The sequence below is a fragment of the Protopterus annectens genome, chromosome 6.part0 (genome assembly GCF_019279795.1).
Source record: "Protopterus annectens isolate FY-2018-M chromosome 6.part0, PAN1.0, whole genome shotgun sequence".
Lineage (NCBI taxonomy): Eukaryota > Metazoa > Chordata > Ceratodontiformes > Protopteridae > Protopterus > Protopterus annectens.
The window spans coordinates 433,888,128-433,914,213 of NC_056737.1; the positions used below are offsets into that span (position 1 = coordinate 433,888,128).

The 26,086-nt window shown below is 42.7% G+C and overlaps 1 protein-coding gene across 2 annotated transcripts in view; it reads left to right on the forward strand.

Moving 5' to 3' along the window:
* The window catches only part of KNSTRN (kinetochore localized astrin (SPAG5) binding protein), a 1,051,623-nt gene extending 1,027,862 nt beyond the window's left edge, over window positions 1-23,761 (forward strand). For both annotated transcript variants that reach the window (XM_044074175.1, XM_044074176.1), the window contains one exon: window positions 23,512-23,761. In XM_044074175.1, coding sequence (XP_043930110.1) covers window positions 23,512-23,643 — 132 coding nt within the window. In that variant the 3' untranslated portion in view covers window positions 23,644-23,761. The remainder of the gene's footprint in view (window positions 1-23,511) is intronic.
* Window positions 23,762-26,086: the final 2,325 nt, after the last annotated feature.

The window sequence follows — 26,086 nt, forward strand, 5'->3', positions numbered from 1 at the left end:
TTCTAGGAACCTTTGGCCTAGGGTGTTGGTGCTGGGATAATGCTCCCAGTCTATGTTTGAGTATTTTCAGTCACCCAATATAATGTTGTTTGGAGAGCTTGATATTTCCATGTGTTCCAACGTAGGCCAAGTGCAGTTCCTGGCATTAGGAGGGTAGTCTGTAGCAGGCTACAAACTGGCAGGCAGTCTTAGCCACTGTTACTTGAGCATGGATAATCCATGGTGCTTCTTGTTGTGGTACCAACATGGGGGTGTGGTTATCCTTGACAATTATTGCTACTCACCCTCCTTTTGTAGTTTGTTCCATGTTTTGGGGCTGTAAAGCACGGTATGAGGTGTAACCTGGTAGTGTTAGGGCGCTCTTGTGAGCCTTAACCCAGTTTTCTGTTACAGGACAGATATCAACATATTCTCCATGCTGAGGGGAGTTTAGACTGCATGCATCTTTCAGTTTGGACAACTGGCATTGGGTAGCATTACATCTAGGTTCTTATCCCTTGTGATACCTATGGAGGTGGAGCATCGTGCCTTGCTCAGCATGTCATCCCAGGCTGGCACGCATTGGATCCCCTTTGACTTATGGCAATACTTAAGACCATTATTGTAATTGATCAGCTCGTCTTCATATTCTGGCATCATGCTTGGTGAGGGTAGGATGTTAGTCAGGGTCATCATGTTTGCATATACTACATGGTGTTACATTGCTTAACACATGGCAGTCATGCCTCAGGTGGTGCTGCAAGGCTGTCTATGTTGGATGCACATACTACACTCCCTGTACATGTTTGATAGCAGGTTGGGTCAACTTAGGCATCCCTTTTACTATATGTGTGAGTCAGAGAGAGGTATCATTTCCTGGGTTCCTACTGAGCCAGTGTATGTGCTATGCATTGCCGCTTTGCCAAGGCATACTGGGCACACCTCCTTCTGCCTACTGGGGCAGGCTCAAGTTGTTCCTCCTCCGAGTCACACTCTGCCTGTGATTGGCTTGGCAATGGTGGGGGGCTGTTTGGCCCAGCCCTATGCTGGTCCTGCTGCAGCTGTTTTCGCAGAATCATATTATGTAGCATAGCACATACCATGATGATTTGGGTACATGTAGTTGGTGAGTACTGCAAGGCTCCACCAGATGTGTCCAGGCACCGGAACCGTGACTTGAGCAGCCCAAACACACAGTCAGTTACATTTCGTGTTTGTGCGTGTGCCTCATTATGGCGTTCTTGTTCAGGTGTGTGTGCATTTCTGATGGGTGTCATCAGCCACGGCTCCAGTGCATAGCCAGCATCCCCCACTAAGTGACCATGTGGGATGTCCCCATTGGCAAATGTCTGGTACAGCTGCGTCAGATGCCAGATATGTGAATCGTGGTAGCTTCCAGGGCAGCCAGCACACACATTCATTATTATGCCCTGGGCATCACACATGACCTGGCAGTTGATGGAGGGGAAGCCCTTGCGGTTAATGTAGGCCCTACCCCGCTCACCAGCTGGTGCTTTGATGCGTATATGCGTGCAGTCTATTGCACCCACTACCTCAGGGTATTCCACTATTTGCTGAAAGAGACTCATATTGCTGGCCAATACCTCATGGGAATTGGGGAAATATGCATGCTCACTGACATGTGCTGACATGGCGTCCAGGAACTGGTGCAGTACCCTGGATACTGATGCCTGTGATATCCCCATCATATCACCAGTTGGTCACTGGAAGGTACCTGTTGCTAGTATTCTTAGGCCAAACACATACCTTGGTTTCCACTGGGATGGGTTCCCCTCTGTTGGTTCTGTGTGTGAGGCGTGGCCTGCACAGCTCAACAATTTGCTGCAGGAGGTCTCTGTCCACTCTATAGTGCTCCACTATCTCCAGCTCATGTAACCCCTGGTAGGTGACTCTGGGCCTGTACACTCTTCTCCGTCTCCTCACTGTGGGTTGTCTGGCAGCATTTGCATAGTCACCACCCTCAGCAAGTTGCGTATGTCTCCTTATAACAGCTATGGCAGCCCCTAGCATTTTTGGTCTGAGTGAAGCTTTTTCAGTTTTCACTTCTAGTAGCTTACTCCTCTGTTGCAGTGTCTCTTGAGAGAAACATTCTGCACTGTTGTTTGCAGTGTTTTAAGTGCTGGGCTGGGCTACTGTTCTGCCTGTGTAATTGCCTGCTTCTGATTGTTTTCACCTGCTAGCTCTGCCAGTAATTTCTGCTAGCTTCCTACTATTTCCCATGCTTCCTTTTTCCCTTCTGTTTCCTCAGGGGGGAGCAACGTGCATACCAGCAAAAACACGCTCACAGTGGCTAATACGCGCGCACACATGCTTAGACGGACTAGAATCTACTTATTTGGGTTAAAACGCGCGCACACCAGCGCAAACAAGCTTACAGATGTTTAAACAGGCTCCTACATGCTTATTCTGCCTTACATGCGCGCACTCATGCTTACACGCGCGCACTCTGTCTTACTCGTGCCTACCAGCGCGCACACGCGAGCATGCACGCCCAGCAAGAAACTTTGGTGTTATCCATCGTGTACACCTTCCATTTCTTGGCTTTCCCATGCCTACTTGTTGACACTCCTCTTTCCATGATGTGTGACTGACAGCTTTCACATGCCACTGTGCTCCAGTGAGCTGCATTCCGTTCATACATTCCCCCCTGTGATGTTACCTATCTCCTACTCTGTTACTCCCCCTTATCCTACTCCTACGCTGCACGGATTGTGCTCATTTTCTATGTAACAGTACGATTCACTATCCTACCACTCATTTACATAGGATTGCCTACTAATGCTTAGTTACATGTCTTACACTCCGCTTCCCCCCTTAGCAACCCCTACTCGGTGGCCATGTTGTTTTACCCTGCTATTCCCTTCCATTGTATACTCATGCTTTGCATAAACCCACATTTGTGGGTTTAATATTTTTATTTTTTGGTTTTCTATAGCGCAGCCTGTTTGCGCGACGCTGCACTACGTTTAAACATTTTTATTTCATGTGTGCATCAGGGTACGTTGCCAGTGGGCACATATTTGGCCATTGGCATGCTGCCTGCAACATTTGCAACCTTTATTTGGAGCTGACATGGCTCCATTGTGTTATTTGCAGAGCGGTACTCAGTTATCAACTGAGTACATTTCTTCAGATAACACGGCTCTTACAAGGGCAGGTTTCTGCTTTCTGGATCGCAAATTAACCTCATTTGCATGCCTTTCGGCTGCAAGTGAGGTAATTAGCATATCCACACCCTGCCAGTGTAAGAGCCATTTTAGGTGCTCTCTTACACGCACAATCTGGCTGTTCCTGGATCGCGATGGCTGCATGGAGTCTTACACTACTTTTAGACTCCGTGCAAGCCATCGTGAATCCTGCCCATAGTCTTTAGCAGTTATTGTTAGTTGAAGGAGCATTACAGTAAAGGGGGAAGAAACATGTTTATTCGTCCAATTTTTAGCAAGAAAAATAAGGCCAAATGCAGTATGAAGTTCAAAATCAGTCAGGTATCAGAATACCCCCATTATCTGCAATAAGAATATGCGCACAAACCCAGCAATTGCTAAAGCTGAGTTGGAGGGTCTGTGCATAAGTATGCAAGGCAGCAGAAAAGCATTCAAGTGCTTCCAGTTCATTTCTAATCAAATGGCTGTCTCTATTTGTAGAAAAGGGTGTATGTCTATTAAGAAATTATTCAGTACTTACAGTTCCAGTGGTCGCAGAGGATGATGCACTTATGGCTGCAGATGGCAAAAGGAAGAGAAACAAAATGATGAGACGCACAGTAATTGTAGTGATGATTGGTCCCCAGGAAAAACAAGCATGCTGGAGCTGTAGAGGATTGTGAAGAAATTGTAAGCCAAGGATGTTGGGTGGGCTATTCATTGTGCAAATGACATCTTTCACCAAAAAGTCATCAGTCAAGAGCCTTGACTGCAGATGATTTTGAAAGGTGTCTAGATAAAGTAATGTCAAAATCGATATCCAGAAGTCAGGATGAATCAGTACAGTTGGAATTGGAATCACGAAAAAATATTGTTGGGCTTTAAAAATGAACACTGGAAGTTGAATCAGACCAGGATTTGGTAACAGAATCATGTTTTTTAATTTCCTGGTAAGGCAACAAGGGTAACTTAACTACATTCAGTCCCAGAGGTGAGCTGGATGGTAGATGTGGAATTTGATTGGATGGCAAACAGTTCACAAGTGGCACCAGGTTTGGTTTGGATGGCAAAACATCACGGGCTGTCACTTACAGATGCAATGATGATCTTGTTTTTTTTGTCTGGATCTGCTGGCGATAAGTTCTACTGATTCACATATAAGTGGTGTTTTGGTTATACTTGTCATAAGGGAGGGTCTTTTTGACATGCAACATTTGAATCTTGGTGGGGAGTCCCTCACAACTGATGGCAGTAGCAGTTGAGTAAAACAAAGTATGGTTCTTTCCACCTAGGGCTAAGTGACATTATCACCAGGACATAAGTCATGGTCATCCTGCTCTGTGGGTTACTCGGCTGCATGCAGACCAGCACAATGGTATTTCTGCAAAAGAGAACTCCGTGATTTACAGTAGGAAAACATGGTCTCATTATTATCTTGCAGCCCTAAATTTTTAGGGAGGGTGTGGCAGGCATTCTTATGGGTCTGCCAATGAGGGAACAATTTTCTACACTTCTTATACTAAATAAAACTAAATGCAATGCTTCTGGCAATTTATTTACACACTTTAGCTAGTCTGAACTTAATATAACTGTTTAACTCTTTCTACTGTCCCAGAAGCCTGTGATCTATAGGGAAGTTGGAAATGGAATTTAACATTTAACACTCAACAAAGCTGCTGTTTATTGTATTAGTAAAGTGGGGTCCTTGGAGACTGGGTGCTACAGAGAACACCAAATCTAGAAATCAATTCAGTGAGTAACTTCTTTGCTACCATGTGTGGATCATTCTTCACACATGGATATGATTCTACCCATCCAGAAAAAATGTCGACCAATACAAGGACATACTTAAATTTCTGCACTTGAAGGAGATCAATAAAGTCCCACTGAAGGGAGCAGAAGGGTTCCAAAGACTTTTTCAATGATTGAACAGGTGCAGGCACTGATGTAGACACCTTATGTTCTCAGCAAATTACACAAATATTTACAAAATGTTGAGCAACTTGAGAGATTATAGGTATACCAGTCAGTGGAAATTTTGTTGTATTAATCCATTTTTCCTAAATAAAAAGGCAAGTGATAAAGTGATAGGTTTTTACCAATTGATTTAGAAAATTTTGGGGGTCTACTAGTTGACCATCCAGATGGTGCCACAAAAGGTCAGGAGAATGCCTGCAAACATCACTTATCCACCTCCTTCTCTGAGTCCTCTGTCTGGTCTTGAAGGGACAATAACTCCTGTAAAGAAATTATTTTCGATTAGTTGCTGCAAAATATAGCCTGGACAGGATAAGACAATGCAACCTGTCTTGCCACCATTTCTGCAAAAGTGATAGCTTTGGTTACGAAAGTTTCATCAGTTTTACATGTGGCACATTTCACTACAGCTATTCCTCTTGATAATAATAAAGCATCTAACAATACACTAACAAAAACAGCATTTTAATAAACTGCCTCTGGTTATGTTAAATAGCCCCTTTCTTTCCAATGTGTACCACAATCATGAACAACACCATAAGCAGAGCGGAAAATCAGTAAATCTGGTCACCGACTGATCTTTGCCGATTTAAATGCTTCAGTTATAGCTTCTAGTTCAACTACTTGAGCAGATGCATTTACATTTAATTGTCTAGTTAATAAAATATCTTGTGTGCAAACAGAAAAGACTGCTACCATCTCTTCGAACACAGGAGCCATTTATGAAAAAGAAAAATATCTGAATTCTACAAAGGAGCATCTTTCAAGTCTAATCTAGGAGGAAGCACAGTGTTGGTAACAACTACACATTTGTGAGGATCTTCATCTGCTGTAGGGGTTAAAGAAGCAAGGTTAAGTGGTGGACATCGAACAATCTGTAAAGCAGGGTTAAGTAAAGACAATTTATATTTAGATGACCATCCTGCAGATAAATATTGTGTTTTAGTTTTCACTAACAAAGTTTCTATAGAATGCAGAACTGTCATGAGTCTCATGCCTGATAGTGTGGCCACCTTGTCTACAATGAACGCCTTCGTAGCCACCACCCTTAGGCAGTGAGGGAGGGCTACAGCTTGCAGGATCATGATTTGTACTGTAATAATCAACAGGTTTAAAATCATCATTTCTACATAGAAGAAAAAAAAAATCTTAGAATGATCTGGTAACTCAAGTACAGGTTTTAAAAGCAATGTTTTCAATTGTGCAAAAGCCTGTTGATGATAATCCTACCAAATTAAAGGTTCAGGGGTATCTTTAACAATTGTAACAAAGGTCTTACCACTTCTTCTTAGTTAGAAATCCATTGTCAATAGTAACCTGTTAAACCCAGAAAAGCTTGTAGCTGTTTCAAAGTAGTAGGACAGGGTACAGTTTGTATCGCAGCAATTTGTAAAGGCAAAAATCTGCCTAGTGCCCTCTGAAATAAGATGTTCCAAATAATGAACCTGCATCTTCCACAACTGCAACACTTGTTTTTATTAACCTTAAATCCTAATTCTGCTGAGACGAAAGAAAAACAGCGTCTTGTTTATTTTCATGTATAGTTCTTGAAGCTGAAAGCAAGTCATCTATGTATTGAATCAAAGCAGACCCACAAAGAAATTTAATCTTATCTAATTCTTCCTTCATTTCTCTAGAGAAAGGGGTGGCAGATTCTACATACCCTTGCGTTAATTTAGTCCAAGTATATTGCTGACCTTTGTAAGTAAAAGCAGATAGATAGTGACTATCTAGATGTATAGGGATAGAAAAGGAAGCAGATTAAGTATCTGTAGCTGAAAATGTGGTGGCATCTGAAGGAATAGAATTCAGTGTTGTTGCAGGGTTAGTAATAACTGGAAATGTTGGCACTACTAAAGCATTCACTCCAAGTAACTCTTACAAATCTATATGCACTTTTTCCAGGTTTCTTAATTGGTAAAATAGGAGTATTACAGGGACTGCGAGGTGGGACAACGATACCTTGCAACAAGGCAGAAATAACCTGTTAGATTCCTTTTTCTGCTTTTACTGACAGTGGATACTGAGCTACCACAAGCAGGTGCTCTCACAAGATTTTGGTGTTATACACACAGGTTCTGAGACCTGTGTGAGCCCTACCTCATTGTCATGGGGAGTCCAGAGTTGTGAAGAGATATTCATTTCCTCCATATCAGTATTTTTTACTTTCTGCTCTTCTGTTACAAAAAATGAAAAGGGCATTTTCATTTGAACAGATAGTATTAGAATATTTTCTTAAACATTCGTTGAATACCTAAAAATACATCATCTAGTTTGCAATAAATAGTACTTCTGAGTTTACACAGTAAATTTGTCTCTTATAGATTTAAAGGGGCCAAATTTCCAGGTCTGTATCAAGTCATCGAATAGCCACATTGTCAAACATCATCTCATTGACAATGCAGGCTGTTGAATCATTCTGACTGAGATAGCGTTATGGTAAGGATCAGGAAATGTGCCCGTTTTACCCACTATATTGCGATCTTCAAGTTGGTATATATAATTAGCGGGTGGGGTCGATGGACTGCATTGTTGATGAGATGATGTTTGACATAGACCCGAATTTCTTAAAATAAAAGCATGCTGTTCTTTTAGCAGACCAATTTAAATGGAATAGGTTTAGTATCTGGATATTCTAAAGGTTCTCCTGATGCACCTACACTCCGAATGGTATGTTTAGAAAGTGGAAAGTGTTCTGCATCTACTGAAGTAATCTTAGATCTAGTAGCACCTGTATCTACAAGAAATGGAACAGATGTATTTTGCACTGTAACATTGACAGGGACCATCTTGATCAATTGGTACCCAGGGAAATAACTGTAGATGTTAAGTTGTCAGTCTCGCCTTCATTCTTGCTGGATGGGTTCGGAGCCGAACCTCGGCTCCGACTCGGCCTAATACTAAAGCTCGAGAGCCATTTTTACCGGCTCTAGGCTATGCTATGTCCCATAATGCTAGGCGTCATATATACCCAGATCTCGTTTGCCGCTTCAGCTACGAGGTTGCGTTTTCACCGGCTCCAGGTCATATTTAAGATTTTTTATATTTACAACTAGTTTTTGATAAATATTTTTCCCTTAGATCTTTTCTAGTAGTGTTAGTAGTCTCTTGGCTAGTCTTCCCCCCCTTTATTAATAGTTTTCCTTACTCTTTTCCACCCTTAAGGTGGTTAGGCCCCCCCCCCCTTTAATAGTAGTTTTTGTACGGGTTCCATTCAGTAGTGTGTGTGTGTGGAATTTTGTTTTAGTGTAGTAACTTTGAGTGTCTTTTCAAGTGTTGTGTGTGTGTTTGTTGTGTCTGGTATACTTGTCTAGACTTTTTTGTCCCGTTCCTGTGGTATCATGTCTAAGGATACCAAGATATCGGGATTCAAGAAGTGTGACTCGTGTTGACAGAAGATGTCTCTGACAGGCAGTCACACTTCTTGTGTGTATTGTTTGGGCCCTCTGCACCTGCAGGACTCTTGTTCCATCTGTCATGCTTTTAGTCCAAGAGTCCTGCAGGAACACAGAAATAAGCTCATCCTAAGGGGCTTATTAAAGCCTGAAGGTTCTCCTACCAAGCCTCTGTCAGGAAAACCTTCTAAGCCCGCCAAACCGTCGGCTCCATGTCCGGAGCCGGCGCCGAGTGGACCTTCTTCTGCCTTGTCGGTTCCGGCTGGGACCGATACATCGAGGCCTCAGTCGGCTCCGACCTTGGTGTTGGAGCCATCTCCAAGCCGAACGCGTTCCCGATCTCCTTCATTGGAGTCGGTCAGGTCGGCTCCGAAGTCCTCTTTGCTGTCAGAGCGGAGCCATAGGTCTCACTCCTCTAGATCTTCCAGGCTTTTGGACCACGACCTTGAGAGGGTAGTCAGTAGGCTTTTGAAGTCACAGGCGCTCGCCCAGTTATTGCATAGCCCATCTCAACAGACAGCGGCTTCCCCAGCGCCTGCTCCAGTTCCTCCTCCGACTATTCCTTCGAGCTCAGAGCCGGAGGCCGTCGGGGTTGGTACCGTGGGGGCGTCGGAACCGATTCCACCCTTATCGGTTCCTTCGTCGGCTCCAATCCCTTCATTGGCTCCGTCCTTGGAAGTATCCGGGCGCCTGGACTCCCTCGTCGGTTCCGAGGGGGGCGAGTGGGATTGGACCCTTGTCCGACCCCGTTTTCCCTCTCGGAGCATCGGCGTCGAGCTGTCCCTCTCGGTGCCAGGAGGAGCTCTCATCTCTTCAGAGCTGGGTCCCTCCTCTGCCTGATAGGGTCACCTTTGAAGTCATAAGGAGCGTGCTGGCTCCTATACCGGCGCCACGGTCGGCCCCATCGGCCCCTCCTTCCATGGTGCCTGCTTCGGCCTCTGACTACCCTCACGAACCCAAGCGTGGAGAACCAATGCTCCAAGTCACCCCATAGGGTGTATCCTCCTCTTATGAGGCTTCCCCTGATCCTGTGGGGGAGCCCCCTTGGAAGAGGACATGCAAGAGGAAGCATGTGGACTCCCCGGAGTCAGTGACATCTGACACCGACCTGTATGATTCGGAAGGGTCCCCAAGGTCCCCCTCTGAGGATGTCTCATTTTCTGACATCCTAGAGATCCTTAAACAGAGGGGGAACTGGTCTGCCCTCAACCCTTCCGAGGACGAGTCGGTGTACCTGGACGCGTTCGGTTCTCGCCCTTCCACCTCCTGGGTGTCCCCGCCTTTCGACCCACTCATGGAGGTGGTGGCTCGGAAGGCATGGACGGCTCCGGATACTATGGAACCAACTCCCCGGAGGCCCACAAAATTTATTACAGCCCCTTTGGACAAGCAGTTTGTCACTAAGGGTGTCCCCGTTGATGCCATGGTGGTGGTGGCGGCCACTAAGGAGGAGTTGGCTGACCCTTCAGTTCCTGTCCATCCTCCTAATAAGGAATCTAGGACTATGGATAGGTACGGCAAGCGGATGTTTTCTTCAGCGACCTTTGCCATGCATTCGCTGAATTATTTGTGCCATTTCACCCGTCTTCAGAGACACCTTCTCAAAGAACTAGGTGATACCATACAGGACCCATCAGCTGCGGGGTCTCAGGAAAAGATAAACTCCCAGCTAGGGACCCTGAACTCTATTGTAAACTCCTCCATGCGGCTCATTTCCTATGCTGCCGATGGAGCGAGTAGGGCTGCAGGCACGGGCGTTGCTCTAAGGAGACACGCCTGGATGCGGCTTTGCAACTTTGCCGACCCCTTCAAGGCATCCTTCACTAACACCCCCTTTGACGGTTCTGCCTTGTTTGGACCTCAAGTGAAGGATATATTGACCAGGTACGAGCAGGAAGGCAAGACTCTCTCTGCCGTAGGAGTCCGTTTTTCTACCCCTTCTAGACCATACCCTAAGGGTCAGAAGGGTGGGAAAATGTGGTTCCGCAAACCTGACGCACGTGGTGAGCTTCCCTCCAGAGGCAGAGGAGGGAACAATAATAGATGCCGCCCGAGGGCAGGGGGGGGGTCCGCAGAATCAGGGTAGCAGAGAATCTTTCTCTGACAAACCCTTCCAGCACCTCTGAGGAGCTGCCTGATTGTTCACCTTCGGAGGCAGTCGGGGGAAGACTATCACTGTACCCAGAAGCCTGGCATTCCCTCACGCAAGACAAATGGGTATGGTCGATCATATCCGAGGGTTACAGAATTCCCTTTATTCACACCCCACAACAGCCAAAAGGGCCCCTTCCAGACGTTCCACCCGGTCTGAGGGATCTAGCAGCACTAGAAATTTCAAAGCTGCTAAGAGAAAGGGCCATCCAGCCAGTCCCAACAGACCAAAAAGGATCCGGAATCTATTCCAAGTTCTTTTTGGTACCAAAAAAGACAGGGGACTGGAGACCTATTTTGGATCTCAGCAGGCTGAACAAGTCGGTTCAAAGAACGAAGTTCCAGATAGTCACGCTACAGTCCATTCTACCCTTATTGGGTCAGGACAATTGGATGTGCTCTATAGACCTTCAGGATGCGTACTACCATATCAAGATGAACAGGTGCTCCAGAAGGTTTCTCCGCTTCCAGCTGTGAGCCAGTCATTACCAATTCAGAGCCCTGCCCTTTGGCCTCACCACAGCCCCCAGGGTGTTTACCAAATATATGGCAGTGGTTGCGGCTCACCTGAGACGACAAGGGTTCCAGGTGTTTCCATATTTAGACGACTGGCTCCGTACTGCCACCACCAGGCACCAACTATTCCAATCCAGAGATTACGCTGTACAAACGTGCAACACGCTAGGTATCTCTATAAATTTCGAAAAGTCTGCATTGTCGCCTTGTCAGTCTATTACCTTCATAGGCGCCGTTTTAAACACAGTGGAGCTCTCAGCAAAACTACCTACACAAAGAGTTTCAGACATTCGCAACCATGTTCAGATCTTATTACAGGAGAGCAGAGTCAAAGCCAGATTTGTACTAAAAACACTTGGTCTCATGGCAGCAGCAATCACTTTACTCCCCCTAGTGCGTTTTCATATGCGGCTCCTGCAGTGGATGCTATTTTCCCAGTGGTCCTTTCAGCAGCTCCCCATGTCACACACCATTCTAATCACTCAGTCATGCAAAAGACACCTTTCTTGGTGGACGGTCTCCCCTCAGGTACTGCAGGGCAGACCTGTGGTCCTTCCTCCTCCTGTTGCCACTGTGACAACGAATGCCTCCCTGATCGGGTGGGGGGGGCATTTCGGGCAGGACAGTCCAGGGCACATGGCAACCCTTCGAATGCCACTTGCACATAAATGTCTTGGAAATGAGAGCGGTACTTTTAGCATTGCAGGCCCTTCAGGACTGTCTACCCACCAGGACTATTGCAATTCAAACAGGCAATATCTCTGTAGTGTGGTACATCAACAAGCAGGGCAGAACCAGATCCTACCCCCTATGTTGAGAAGCACACAGACTTTGGCAATGGGCAATCTCTTCTCAATGGTTTCTGGTAGCAACGCATATTCCCAGGAAGTCCAACGTCATAGCGGACAGACTGAGCAGAGCCATTCTCATGCCTCACGAGTGGTCTCTCAACCAGATAGTAGCGGAAAGAATTTTCAGAAGGTGGGGTCAACCTTGCTGCAACCTTTTTGCAACACCTCTAAACAGCAAGTGCCCAGACTACTTCACCCTCTTCCCTCTCCCAGGTCTACCCCCCAGAGACGCTGTAGTTCACGATTGGCCCCGGGGTCTTCTGTATGCATTCCCCCCCCCTTTTCCTTGATTACTCAATTAATCCAGAAAGCGACTGCCTTGAGAGTCAGGATGATCCTCATTGCCCCTTACTGGCCTCGACAAATTTGGTTTCCGTTCCTGTGACACCATCTACTGGAGCAGCCCTGGCATCTGGACCCAGTGCCAGATCTTCTGACCCATCAATCAGGCGGGCTGCATCAGTCCCTTCGATCTCTCAACCTCACAGCTTGGTTGCTCCACTTCCAACCCTAGCCAGGCTTCCCCTTATCTCTCAACCAGTTCGTGATATCATCCTCGCTTCTCACAAGTCTACTACCAGAAAGACTTATGCTAGCAAATGGAAGCGTTTCTCTGTCTGGGCAGGGGAGAAACACGTGGACCCCTTTACGGCTCCTATCCAGACAGTTCTAGAGTTTCTAGCAGAACTCTTTCGATTGGGCTCCTCCACAGCTACCATCAGAGTTCAACTGGCAGCTATTGCAAATTTCCACGTTGGCTTGTCAGAGACCAGCATCATGTCCCACAAAGTTTGCGAAGCCTTTTTAAAAGGAACCCTTTTACTTAGGCCCCCGGTGAAGGACCCTCCCCCACCGTGGGACTTAAATTTGGTACTGTCTTCTTTAATTCTTCCTCCCTTTGAGCCAGCGGCTTCTTGTTCGTTGAAGTTGCTCTCGTGGAAAACACTCTTCTTAGTAGCCATCACCTCAGCAAGACGGTCTCGGAACTTCAAGCCCTTTGCGTTCGCCCTCCTTATCTTGTTTTTCACAAAGACAGAGTGTCACTTAGGACTAATCCATCTTTTTTACCCAAAATAATCTCAGAAAAAATCTGAATCAGACCATAGATCTTCCAGTCTTCTTCCCAAATTACACCAATAGAGCTGAACGAAAGTTACATTGTTTGGACGTTCACCGTCAATTACGCTTCTACCTGGATAGAACTAAGAAGATGAGAAAATCAAACCAGCTCTTCCCGTCTTATGCTGAAGGGAAGCAAGGCCAACCAGTCTCTAAGGTAACTTTGTCCAGGTGGTTGTCCTGTCTTATCATGTTGGTCTATCAGTTGAAGAACAGGGAACTTCCTACTAAGCCTAGAGCCCACTCAACCAGAGCTTTAGCTTCTTCAATAGCCTTTCAGGCAAGATTGCCGATGGACTCCATTTGCGCAGCAGCCACTTTGGCCTCTCCTCATACCTTCATTTCTCATTACAATGAAATTGAAACCATGTACCAATGCTCCTGACAATATCCCTTCTTACTTTCTTAGTATAGCTGCTGAAAGTCTTGCCTACCCCATTAGCATCTTAATTAACCGCTCCCTACAAGAAGGCACAGTTCCCTAAATTTGGAAACAAGCCTTTATTATACCATTACACAAAGGTGGTAACAATAATAACATTACTAATTTCCGTCCAATAGCCATCCTGTCCCCCATTTCAAAAATCCTTGAAAAATGTGTGCAACTTCAACTCCTTCCTCACCTCCTAGACAACAATCTTATAACTCCCACACAGCACGGCTTCAGACCTAATCATAGCACCATGACTGCCCTTCTCTCCTTCCTTGAAATCATAAATAAAGCCCGCGACTCTGGACAAATTGTTTCCACCTTACTCCTTGATCTTTCCAAAGCCTTCGATACTATCTCTCACAGCCTGCTCCTAACTAAACTCTCCAAACTCTACCCATCCTCCTCCTCTTTGAACTGGTTCTCTAGCTATCTATCTAACAGAAATCAAGCTGTAAAATGGAAAAAAGCCACTTCCTCTTTCCTTAGTACCCCTACCGGAGTTCCACAAGGCTCCATACTGGGTCCTCTGCTCTTCAATATCTTTATTAACGACTACCACAAATCAATCCCTTTCTCTAGCATCATCCAATATGCAGATGATTCTACTATCATCTGCTCTGCCTCTTCTATCACTACACTACAAAAACTTACTCAAGATGCCTTCTCTTCCACAGAGCAACGGATGCTAAGCAATCATCTAGCTCTCAATGCTACCAAGACCAAACTAATGTTATTTACTCCCTCCAAAGTCACTCCTCCATACATGAACTCATTCTTACTTACTAGTCAAAACAACTCACCTCTCGAAATAGTGTCAGAGACCAAACTACTTGGGGTCCACATCAACAACCAACTTAAATTTAACTCCCACCTACAAAAAAACATCAAAAAAACACATCAAAAACTTGGCATGCTGTATAGACAGAATGCCTACCTCACATCCACCACTAAAATCACTCTCTCTATTTCCTTCCTTATCCCCTCCCTTCTCTATGGTGCCCCACTACTAACTAATCTTCAGTCCTTGTTAAAAAAACAGCTTACCTCCTGCTATAACAAAATTGCAAAATTCGCCACCAGCCATAAGTCTTCCACTCACCACTGTCTCTCCCTCCATAAACTAAAATGGCTAGAACTTCCCAATCAACTAACTTACACTCAACTAACTCTAGCCCATAAGCTTATTCTAAACCCCTCCAACTGTCCCTCCCTTTCCTCTGCCTTTAAAATGCACCTACCTAACAGAGTTCTAAGGTCTAATAATCAAAATCTACTAGAAGTGCATAAACCTACTCATCCCCCAGGCAAAAACCTTCTTTCCTTCAGCCTCGCTCGCCTCTGGAACTTCCTACCACCAAACATCCGCAGTACCTCTAACCGCTCTACCTTCAAGAAGTCTCTTCTTACACCTAGCATCACAGTGGGAATGCTCTTGCACCCACCCCACATAACCAACTCTACTTAATGTCCTTTAATATCATAACCTACTTTATTTAGCTACTATGTTTGTTCTCTAATCTGTATTTATGTTTTGCATTTGTTCTTTTGCTAGCATGTTTTTTTTTGTTTTTTTTTTACTTTTATTCTGCCTACATTGTATTAATAACTTTTTGTACCTAGATTGTTACTGTTAAATGTTAATGTACATTTATTTTTTAGAGCTTTTCTCCCCGGGACTCCATTGAAAATGGGTTCTTTAAGGCCCAATGGACTATCCTGGTAAACAAACTGCAATAAATAAATAAATAAATAAATAAATTACAAGCTCGGTATGGCCTCCAGAAGTCGGGCTGATTTTGGTTCTACTGTACTCAAGAGTTTGTTCCATTGAGCCACCCAGGATTTAGGTGCTAGGGACGCTGTCCCATCCAGCAAGAATGAAGGCGAGATTGACAACTTAACATTGAGAAGTTAGTTGTCTTCTTCTCGCCTTCTTTCTTGCATCCCACCCTCCATCCTCTTAGCCTGGGAAGATCTAGAGTACCTTGTGAGAATTATTGCCACCTCAGTTATATCCCCAGCTATATATATATATATATATATATATATATATATATATATCTTTATTTTTGTATCTATGATTAGGTGGAGTATTCTCTGTTGTGGTGGGACATATATCTCCATAGTGTTAGCTATCAACGAGATCTGAGTATATGACGCCTAGCATTATGGGACATAGCATAGCCTCGAGCCGGTAAAAATAGCTCTCGAGCTTTAGTATTAGGCCGAGTCGGAGCCGAGGTTTGGCTCTGAACCCATCCAGCAAGAAAGAAGGTGAGAAAGAAGACAACTAACATGGAACGTTATGGTAAGTATATAACTTCTCATTCCAGCTTATGACTGCCCTAACGAGTTTGCTGCCTCACCGGTGGCTGTCAAGTGGTGTTCTGTACACGAGGATTTCTTTCAGGTTGTTGTGATGTCTTAAGTGTTTGGCAAATTTGCTTGCTGTCCAGCTAATGGACATTTATTTTTCCATTTCTCCAGTGCCTTGTTTGACCACAATTAAAACAAGCATTTAAACATGGTACAACCCTGCATTGTCTGTGATGAGTCGAGGATAGTACATTATAGTACATTATCTGATACTGACCGGGGTAATGAAAGAATTGGACTCTACATCCTCCCCCAAGATTTCTTCTTCCCCATCCTTACCCTCAGAAGTCTGTATTGAACTACTGAAGTTGAGTATCTACTAACTTTTTCTTTTGTTCCTTTTCTTTCCTAAGTATATTTTCTGCTACATATTGTGCCTAATTCACAATTTCATGGATGCCTAAACTTGGCCGGTTCAAACATTTTAATCTGTTCTTGTGTTGATGGTAACAAGCCCTGTACAAAAAAATGCTGACAACCTGCTGGTTGATACTTTATGTAGGCTCTGGGTGTCAAGAAAAGCTTCAAATGCATCTGCCATGTGCTGCAAATACATATCAGTAGACTAATTCTCTCTTTGCACAATAGCTTTTATTCTTGTTAGGTTCAGGGGGAGTGCACTGTGGTAATGGCTTTTAAAAGGTTATTTCTAGCAGCTAGAAATCCATCTATATGCCTTGGAATGTTGTCACCTAGGTTAGATATTTCCAATATTTTCCTAAAAATATTGGGAGGTATGGAGACTTTTAATACGACTCTCATATCTTCGATGGTAGGGTTTTGGACTGTACATGTCTTTCAAAGGTTATTGCATATTTTGTTGAGAGTGTTCAAATGGGAGGGAGAGAATCTACAATTGTTTGAAAAATCCGCTGCATTCCATGGCCATACTATTTTTATAGCAGGTTCAGCCTCGCTATGTCTAGCTGCTGCAGGGTTTCATACTTCTCATAAGGGGCGCATCTGTGTGGAAGTTATATCATAAGAGCCAAAATCTGTCTCTTCTGCAGAATGACTTGTAGGGGATGTCCACTGATATTTCTCCCCATGAGTAATAACCAGAAATAGGGTAATAATGCGCTTAATTTTACCCAGAGTGCTAGCTTTTGCTGGCCAGCATTTATTAGGAAATATTTTAAATTTTCTCTTGTATATGTTTATGATAATTTGTTTCCTTTTATTAGCTGTACACATTAACATTTGGTCTGAGAGTATTACTCCCTGATGTTGTTGACTTAAGTCTAGTGTTATAACCCGATCCAGAGGGGGTGCTGGAAGTGCCGGAAGTAACTTGGGCTGTATCTGGGGAAGTGGTGGTAGTTTCTAAAAGACTTGCCTCTACCTGCCCTCTAGGAGAGGAAGAACTGTCAACTTCTCGAGGCACAGATGGATCACAAGATTGAGAGGGGCACAGAAGATAACTGAAGCCATTCATCATCGGATGATTCTGGTTGTTTGTGTGATAATTTCTATAACCATCTTAAAGGATACATATCTCAGGAATAGGACTTCTCATCTGCACATTTAGTAAAGTATTTGCTGTTCTATTAGCTGTCTGCAGCTCTGACTTTAACCTAGCTGAGATAACATACTTTAAGCTTCTAACTACAGATTCCTTTCCTTATTTTTTTATTCTTCTTGCCAGTCATTAAAAGCTCGACCAACAAGGGGCTAGTACCTGGTTTACTCCTCTGTTTGTTTATTTTTTAGATTTTCTAAAAATTTCTTATCAAAAGTAATTTTTCCGAAAACTGTAAAGAGCTATTATTTCTTATGAATTTAGCCCATTTTACCAAATAATTATAGCTGTCTCTACCATATTTATTAAACACATACCTGCTTGGAGTCCCATACTCTGTATCCTTAAAAGCACTTGTACTGCCTATTATAAAAACCCACTCATACAAAAGGGATAGATCTGCGACAATAATTAGGGTCAGTCATATTCCCAATAAAGGAATACAGCCTTCCTTTTCTGTATAATTGATTAGAACCCGCTATCACTCCTGAGAAGGATACTATGTACTTCTCCCAGAGAAACTTAGTATCCTTGTATATGTATATTGATTAAAACCCCACTAGCATGCAGTTTTACCTAAAGCATGTAGTGAAAGTTTTTGTACAACTTACCTGTAGAGAGTGTACATGGTGGTGCAGCTGTTAGCATTGTCGCCTCACAGCAAGAGGTTCTTTAGTTCGATTCTCGGACGGAGTGCCTTCTATATGGAATTGCATGTCCTCCCTGCAGTTGAGTGGGTTTAAGATATGCAGTAGGTGTGTGAGCGTACCTTCTGTGAAGGTTGGGCACTGGGCTGGCTACTCGATGCTGTGAAGAAAAAAAAAAACACTGCCAATCAATGTATGGACTGGTGATCTGCTGTGGCTACCCCTAACGGGAGAAGCTGAAAGACCCGTAGAGAGTTTAGAGACTGCTGCAATTTAAACGTGCATATTGTTTTACCAGAAACTTGCCTGACAAAACTCTGTCTTTTGGGCCCAGTGGAAATTTCTAATGTAGCAACACATAAATGGCTTGGAACTCCAAGTAGAATGACACCAAACTGTTAAGGTACCAAATAACTTTCACAAGAGACAGTTCAGCAGAGACTAACAATCTGCTTTATTGCAAAGAAAGACATGCACATAGGAGACTAAGAAGTCAAGATCCTGTCTTCACAACTTACAAGAATCAGCATATTTTATACCTTTTTTTCATTAAAAACAACATTATTGTAACAATCATAAAACTTCCACTGACCCGTTAAAAATGACCACTACAGCACTAATTTTGCTATCAAAGATCTCCTGACTGCTTGTTTATGACATTCCATGTTAGGCATGAGTTCCAAATTCTATGATAGATTTGTTTCCAAGCATAAAGTTCTTGCATTTTTCTAACCCAGTCAGCACTTGCTGATATTAGACAGGAAGTAAATCAATAAATGTAATGGCACTCAAGATTTCATTTTGCTATGAAAGCATATTAGAAATGAAATCCACGCACTAACATTTTTCCTTTTTCTGTACTTTTCACCCTTCAGGGCATCCAGAGTCTACTGTGGATTCACTTTGTTTATAAGAAAAATTAGGACTTCACTTACTTAATCTGTTTTGTGAAACACGCAACTTTCCGAACGGTCATGGTTCAGTCCATTTTACCTCATCTGAGGAAAGATGACTGGCTGTTTTCTGTGAATATTCAAGACACACCTACTACTACATAAAAATAGTGAGGTAGTCCATGAGGTTCCTTCACTTTCAGCTGGAAACCAGGCACTTCCAATTCAGAGCTCTGCCCTTTGGACTCTCCATAGTCCCCTGGTTCTTAAGCAAGTTTATAGCAGTACATCTCAGGCTGTGGGGATTGAGGTGTTCCCATAACAAGATGACTGGTTCATAACCTACACCGTTAATGATCAGCTAATTCAAGCCAGGGATTCCAGTTGTGCTAGCACCTGTGAATCACTATTAACATGGAGAAGTCAGGTTAACACCAGTTCAAACCATAACAGAGTTCATCTAATGCAACCTGGACACCACCTTCCAGATAGTCAAATTTCCAGAATCAAGGTTAGCCAACTTGCGCCAACATGCTTCCTTTATCTTGTTTCAGTAAAATCTGACTGCTAGTTCCATACTACGTCATTTGGGCTCTGTGGCAGCATCTATCACCCTTGTTCCTCATTTGAGAGTCCACGAGTGTTACAGTGGACTGTCTCAGTGCAATGGTCCATCCTGGACCATGCTTTGCAGTTTCTGATCATACACGTGGAGATCTGCAGGCAGCATATTCAGTGGTGACTAAATTATTCTCTGGTAACTTTAGGTCTTCCCTTTGTACTCCCTCTCCCAAGATCCACTGTAACCACAGGGACCTCCCTTCAGGGGGGTGGGTTTGAAGAAAAGGCTTCCAAGGCATATGATCTCTGATGTGAAGATTGGCTTTTGTCAATATTCTGGAGAGGAGGACAGTCCTACCATTGCAGACCTTCCAGGACTCCATCCCCTTGGGTGTGATCACTATCCAGACCAACAATATGCCAATGATCTGGTACGTCAGCAAACAAGGTGGAACCATTCACACCATTTGTCAGGAGGCCATGAGGGATTAGAAGTGAACAATGTCTTCCTAACACTTTCTGACTGCAACTCGTATCCTAGGGAAATCCATTGTATTAATGGGACAAGTTCAGCAAGTTAATTCTTCTGCCACATAAGTGGTCTCACAGACAGTGACTTCCATGATTTTCAGTCACTTTGGGCCATTCTTGCTGTGATCTGTTTGTAACTCCAGCTAACACCAAATAAAACAGCCAATTTACACTGATTCCACAGGAGGGGCAATCCCCAAGGGACATTTTTTCCACACTTAGCCCCTGGGTCTTCTTTGCACTTGTCTTCTGACTCCCCTCATAACCAAATATCTGCAGAAAGTGGCCTATTACTAGGTGCAGGTGATCCTTGACAGATTTATTTCCCTTTCTGTTGTCTCCTCTGATGTATCCTTCCTGTGTTGAAACCTCTTCAAGATTTGATCTCTCACCTATCTGACAATTCTCTATCTCAAATTTTGATGCTGGTGAAGGCCAGAGACCTTTTGCTTCATTAAAACTGTTCAATAGCTTTTTGCAGGGTAGGTTTCTCTTAACTGCCTCCTCTGAGACAGTGTGCTGTTTTTATTCTAAAACTTTGAACAAACTCCCTTTTGAACCTACAGCTTCTATGGAATTGACATTTCTTTTTCTGAAAAAAATATTTTTTGGCGGCGGTTATTTCAGCAAGGAGAATTTCAGAACTGTAAACCTTGCCATGTAAACCACCATATTTGGTCTGTCACAAAGACAGAGTTTGCTGAACGAACCCCAACTTCCTTCTCAAAGTTACTTCTGACTCTGACTTGAATCAGGTGATTCATCTCCAGGCATTCTTCCCCAGTTTCTCAAACAAGGGTAAATATCTGTTACATTTGTTGAATTTTTATCATTAGTTACAGTTCTTTTTAAACCATACCAAAGACTTCAGAAAATATGACCACCTTTTTCTGTCCTTTTCTAAAGCTAAATTAGGAACCAGTATCTCCAAGATGACACTGTCCAGGTGGTTCCAATTGCAATATGTTTCTCTGTACAGCCAAGGGACTATCACTGCCTAACAAGCCTAAAGCTCATTCAACTAGGACTGTGGCAGCCTGTACAACATTTTCTGTAGAGTCCCAGTTGATGGACATCTGTGCTGCAGCCACTTGGTCTACAGTGCACACATTTATCTCTCATTATAAGCTAGACCTACGTCTGCGGCTTTGTTTGCCTCCACCATACTTTTGAATAACCTCCCATGAGTTCTTGCAGGGATTGTGGTAGCTGGGTATTTGAGACAGTGCCCCAGTAACAGAGATGGATAGAAAGGCAAGATCAGATGTGAAAGATATGCTAGATCCAGGTTGTCATATTTTATCTGTCTCAATCTTTCTTCCCTCCATTCCCCTGCTAAATTGTTACCATCTTGCACTTTTAGTGGACGGTACTGGACCTGTCCAGAGCCTTGTCGTAATCTTTGACTGTTTTTTCTTTTCAGAGCTTTTTGCTTGCACAGTATAGGAGGAGTATTCTGCATAGGCAGGCAAACTCTGTCTAAAGAACTGTGAGAGTAGAGGGGAATTATGGGTAGGGGAGGAGCCTCAGTCTTGGAACCAAAATTCTGAGGGTTACTGGCATTTTATCTGATCAGATTCCATGTACCCAATAGTTGAGATGGATTGAAGAAGAAACCTGGATTTAACCTTATAGTAAGTGCTTAACTTTCATTTATTACAAGTGGATATCCCATATGTTGTTCTTGTTCCTCATATTTTCCCAGTTTTAGCGGATGCCTTTAATGCCTGCAATACTCCCGATTTTCAGTCAACAGTTCTAAAAAGGTAGGTAGTTTCTAAAGCTAACAAATTCTTGTTTTTTTCACCTTCAGGATCCTGCCACTACATCTGCATCAGCATTAACTGGAGAGAGACTTTTGGGGAATCCTGAGCCCCCCCCCCCCGACATACAGAAGGTGAAGTCTTGGATAGATCTGGGAACAGAATTTTCTCTCCAGACGCTTTGGCTTTTAGAATTCTCATTTACCAGGGTCATATATGGAAGCTTATTATATTGTGCTGAAACTTTAATGGAAAACGTTATTAATCTGCCTTCAGATGATAAATCCTTTCTGAATCCCATTATTTCTAATCTTCAGTTCTGTAGGTCATTTGGTATCCTAAGTAGTCCCCCTAAATGGCACCCCCCCAATTCAAGTTAACCAAAAAAAAAGTATTTGAGCAAAAAATAACAATAAAAATAAAACCAGCACATTCATTCATACAGTATAACAAGCAGCTGTTTTGAATATATATTACAGCTTCTTGCTCTGTTCACACACTGTCTTCTGCTTATTACCCTCTTTGCATAAAAGTAACAGCAGCTTTATTCATAAATGTAGTAGATGGCTATTCTGTACATACATAGTAACTTTTGCTGTATTCAGACAGGGTTATTTGTGCATTGCTGCTGCTTAAATGCAGACTGAGAATGCTTGCATTTTCATAGCAGGGACCAATTGGTGCCTCTTGAAAGCTGCCAATCATCCTACTGTTTCCACCCTTCACCCACCCTTGCTATGGTTTTGTCGCTAAACATTAAAACTGCCCTTGTAAAGTGTATACGTTTGTAGTGATTTTTTTAGTCTTCAGATTTTAACTGTTCCTCTGTGTGTTAACTTGGAACAAACCAAGCTGCAGTCTGGATGTCTGAGGGAGATCTCCATGCATACCCAAGAATTCATCAGGGGTATGCACACTGATTTGGTATTTCACCAGACTTGTTCCAGAGGGTACAACAAACGTTGCTTAGCAGGTTGCTGCATCCATGGTGTGTGTTTGTACTGCATGTTTTCCAGCATATTCATTAACCACTTTGCTAATTAAATAAGGCAGCATTAGACCTTATGAAATGTCAGCTTTAGTGGTTTTTTCATCCTGTATATTTTTCTCCCTCAAAGGTTTGCTCGTCATAAAATGAGCAACCCTTGTTAAATGGAGCTTTCATTGATTGCATCTGTGTTTAAATGTTTTATGGGATTGGTACATCATTAATTGATTGTGGTATTTAAATGTTTTAGACCTTATACTGAATGTATTCTGATGAAGTCTCTTTTGTTAAGAGATGAAAGCGCTCAATATCTTTGTTTCAATTAAATATTTAACCCTAAGTTGATGCTGTGCATTTCTGGTACCAGTTTTATTTTATAGTTTTAATCATTTTCATAGTTTTACTAGCATCTGTAGAGATATTGCATATTTACTGTTGTGCACATTTTGTATTTAAGAAACTGTTCTCTAGTTGTATAATCACCAACGTGTCACAGTAAAGTGTAAATATGCCAAATGGTTCTCTGAACTGAAGAGTATGGATAGGAATATCCATTCTTTACACAGACTCATGCTACCCCACCCTATAATTGCTTGTTTAATTGTGTGGGGTTTTCATCTTTCATTTTTTTCTTGTATTTTCTAGGAATTTAAATCCAAATGTATAAAAGCCAAAGAAGAGAGAGAACTGTTTTTGCAAGAAATGAATGCTTATCAGCTAGAGCTGGAACAACTTCAGAAAGACCAAGATGAAGTAGAGAAGCTGTTAGAAATATAGCATAAAATTGTACATTGGAAATTGGCATCTTTAACTGAAATGCTGCTTTGCACTTTTTCATCTTTGTTTTTTTGTGATTATCTTTTCATAATGAATACATTTGCGTTTCTAAAACTGAGACCTCATTTGTCCCAAGCAGTACAGTATTCAGAACTCAGCTTGCACACAAAAAACAGTTACAGACTTGTAATAGAAATTATCTGACACGTGGCACATTGTGACACTATAAAATTGGATACAGTTGATGTTTGGTTAGGCATGTGCACAGTTTTAAAATACTAATATAGTTGAATAATTATAGTCATTCAAATTTTTGGTAAACTTCACATCTGTTGGCATTCTCCAGAGTTGTTTACTGGTTGATTCCCTTGTTACTTTAATTGCTAAATTGCTTATAGCAAGACATAGACCATGTCCTTTGTGGCTTGGCTAATGTTGAAGCTGCATCACAGTGAGCTGGTTTGAATTCATTTAAACTTAAAATGATGACTTATGGCAATTAGACTCCAATGTAAAGATAAGACAGTATTCATAATCACAGCCTATGCCCCACAGCAGGTTTGTGATAGTGAGGAAAAGAGAACATTCAGGCAATAGTTGCAGGACCTACTACATAAAGCAGGACACCATGGGATGGTGTTGATAATGTGGGTGCCAGAATGTTTATATTGGAACAGACAGCTTATGAGGACTGCCTGGATCCATGTGAGTGGGGCAACTGAAACAAAAGTCAGTAGACTTGCATCTGGCCAATGGCTTGATGATGGCTAACAAATGGTTCAGCAAGAGACAGACAATCACAATATTACATACAAGAGTGGGCAACATGCAACTTAGATAAACTTCCTCCTAGTAACGGAAAGGGCATTGGGGTAGAATCAGAGATTGCAAAGTATTCCCCAGTGAAACAGTCTGCCCGTGGCATAAACCATTGGTGGCTCCAGGTATCTGCAAGCAGTGGGCAGAGAAGGCTTTAAGGTCAAAAGACTATGCTGAAGGCCTGGAAGTTGACTGGATCAAAAGCAAATGAGCTTAAGAAAAGGCAGGAATACATAGGGCTGTAGCACCTCAGTATGGTCAAAAAAGAATGGCAGCATCGCAAAACAGCATTTTTGAGGACTATAGAGGAGGTATGTGGCCAAGCCAGGTATGTAAATAAGCTGAATAATGAAAGCTGGTGATGGAGTGCTGGAATTCAGAAGTCCAGGAAACTATCAAAAGAGAGGAATGCAGCATAAACCGGAAGATGGAAAAGTCATTCCAAGCTAAGAAAGAATACTGGTTGGTTAACAGTGGCTAAGAAGGGGGTTGCAGTAGCGAAGAACAAGGCATTAAAACACTGTACCAGTTTCTGGAGTTTGACTTAGCAGATGGCACGGAGAAACTCTATCAAGTTCCAAGACAAAGATAAAAGAAAATAGTCATCAGACACCATTCATAAAAGATACCAGCAACAGCCTTTCATCAGTCTACAGGACATAAAAAGCAGATGGAAGGAGTATTTCTAGCTACTTGTGAATGAAGAAAACTCCACAGAAGCTGTACTGCCCCATACCAGCTTACGATGAACGAGGAAGAAGAGCCCACGGCAGAAGAACTAAGAATAGCACTAGGACATCTTAAAAGAAGTAAGAACAGTAGTAAGGGAAATTAAGTCAGGGAAAGGAAGCTGCCCCAGATGAATTGGCAGCAGATATGATTAAAACGTTGATCGACTTCATTTATTCACTTATTTTAATGTATACATGTATTTACTGGACAAGTGCTCTAGTCCAAAGACCCTTTAAAGGCATGACTATACATTACAGAGGAATTAAACAAACTTGGATATATGTTGTGGTAGTCATTTGGCACACCCCAAACTGTAAGTCAAGCAATGCAGTATAAAGAAGGTGCTGTACAATGAAAATAGGTACAATGAGTAATTTAAAATGCAAAGTACAACATGAGATAATACATGCAATGAAATATGATACAAAGCAATATGAAAAATAAAATGTTAAATAAAAAATGTTAAAATACAAAGAAGTAAAGTGCCAGTGCAGGTGCTACTATTTACATTATTTAAAAAGAATGTTAATACATATTCCATGTGAAGTTTAAAGCAGTAGTGTGTGTAGTTGTGTTAGGAGCTAATGTTGAGATGTGGAAGGTGTTAGTGTAGTAGTGTCACTGTGTATCGGGAGAGGAATTAAAACAGGACAGAGCAATGATTTGAATGTAATAATGCTAAGACTAATACATATTAATGCATAGAAAAAATACTGGGAAAAGGTGGAATAAAATATGGAAGATAGAATAAAAGAAATGTGGGCATTAAAAGCAGTACGAGATAATGACAGTGTTGGAAATGTGTAATAGAGTAGTAGAAGCAAATGAATGCCAAGTGACTATACTATGCCTGAGTGCATGCTCTTGGTAGAGCTGTCTGTGGAAATGTTAA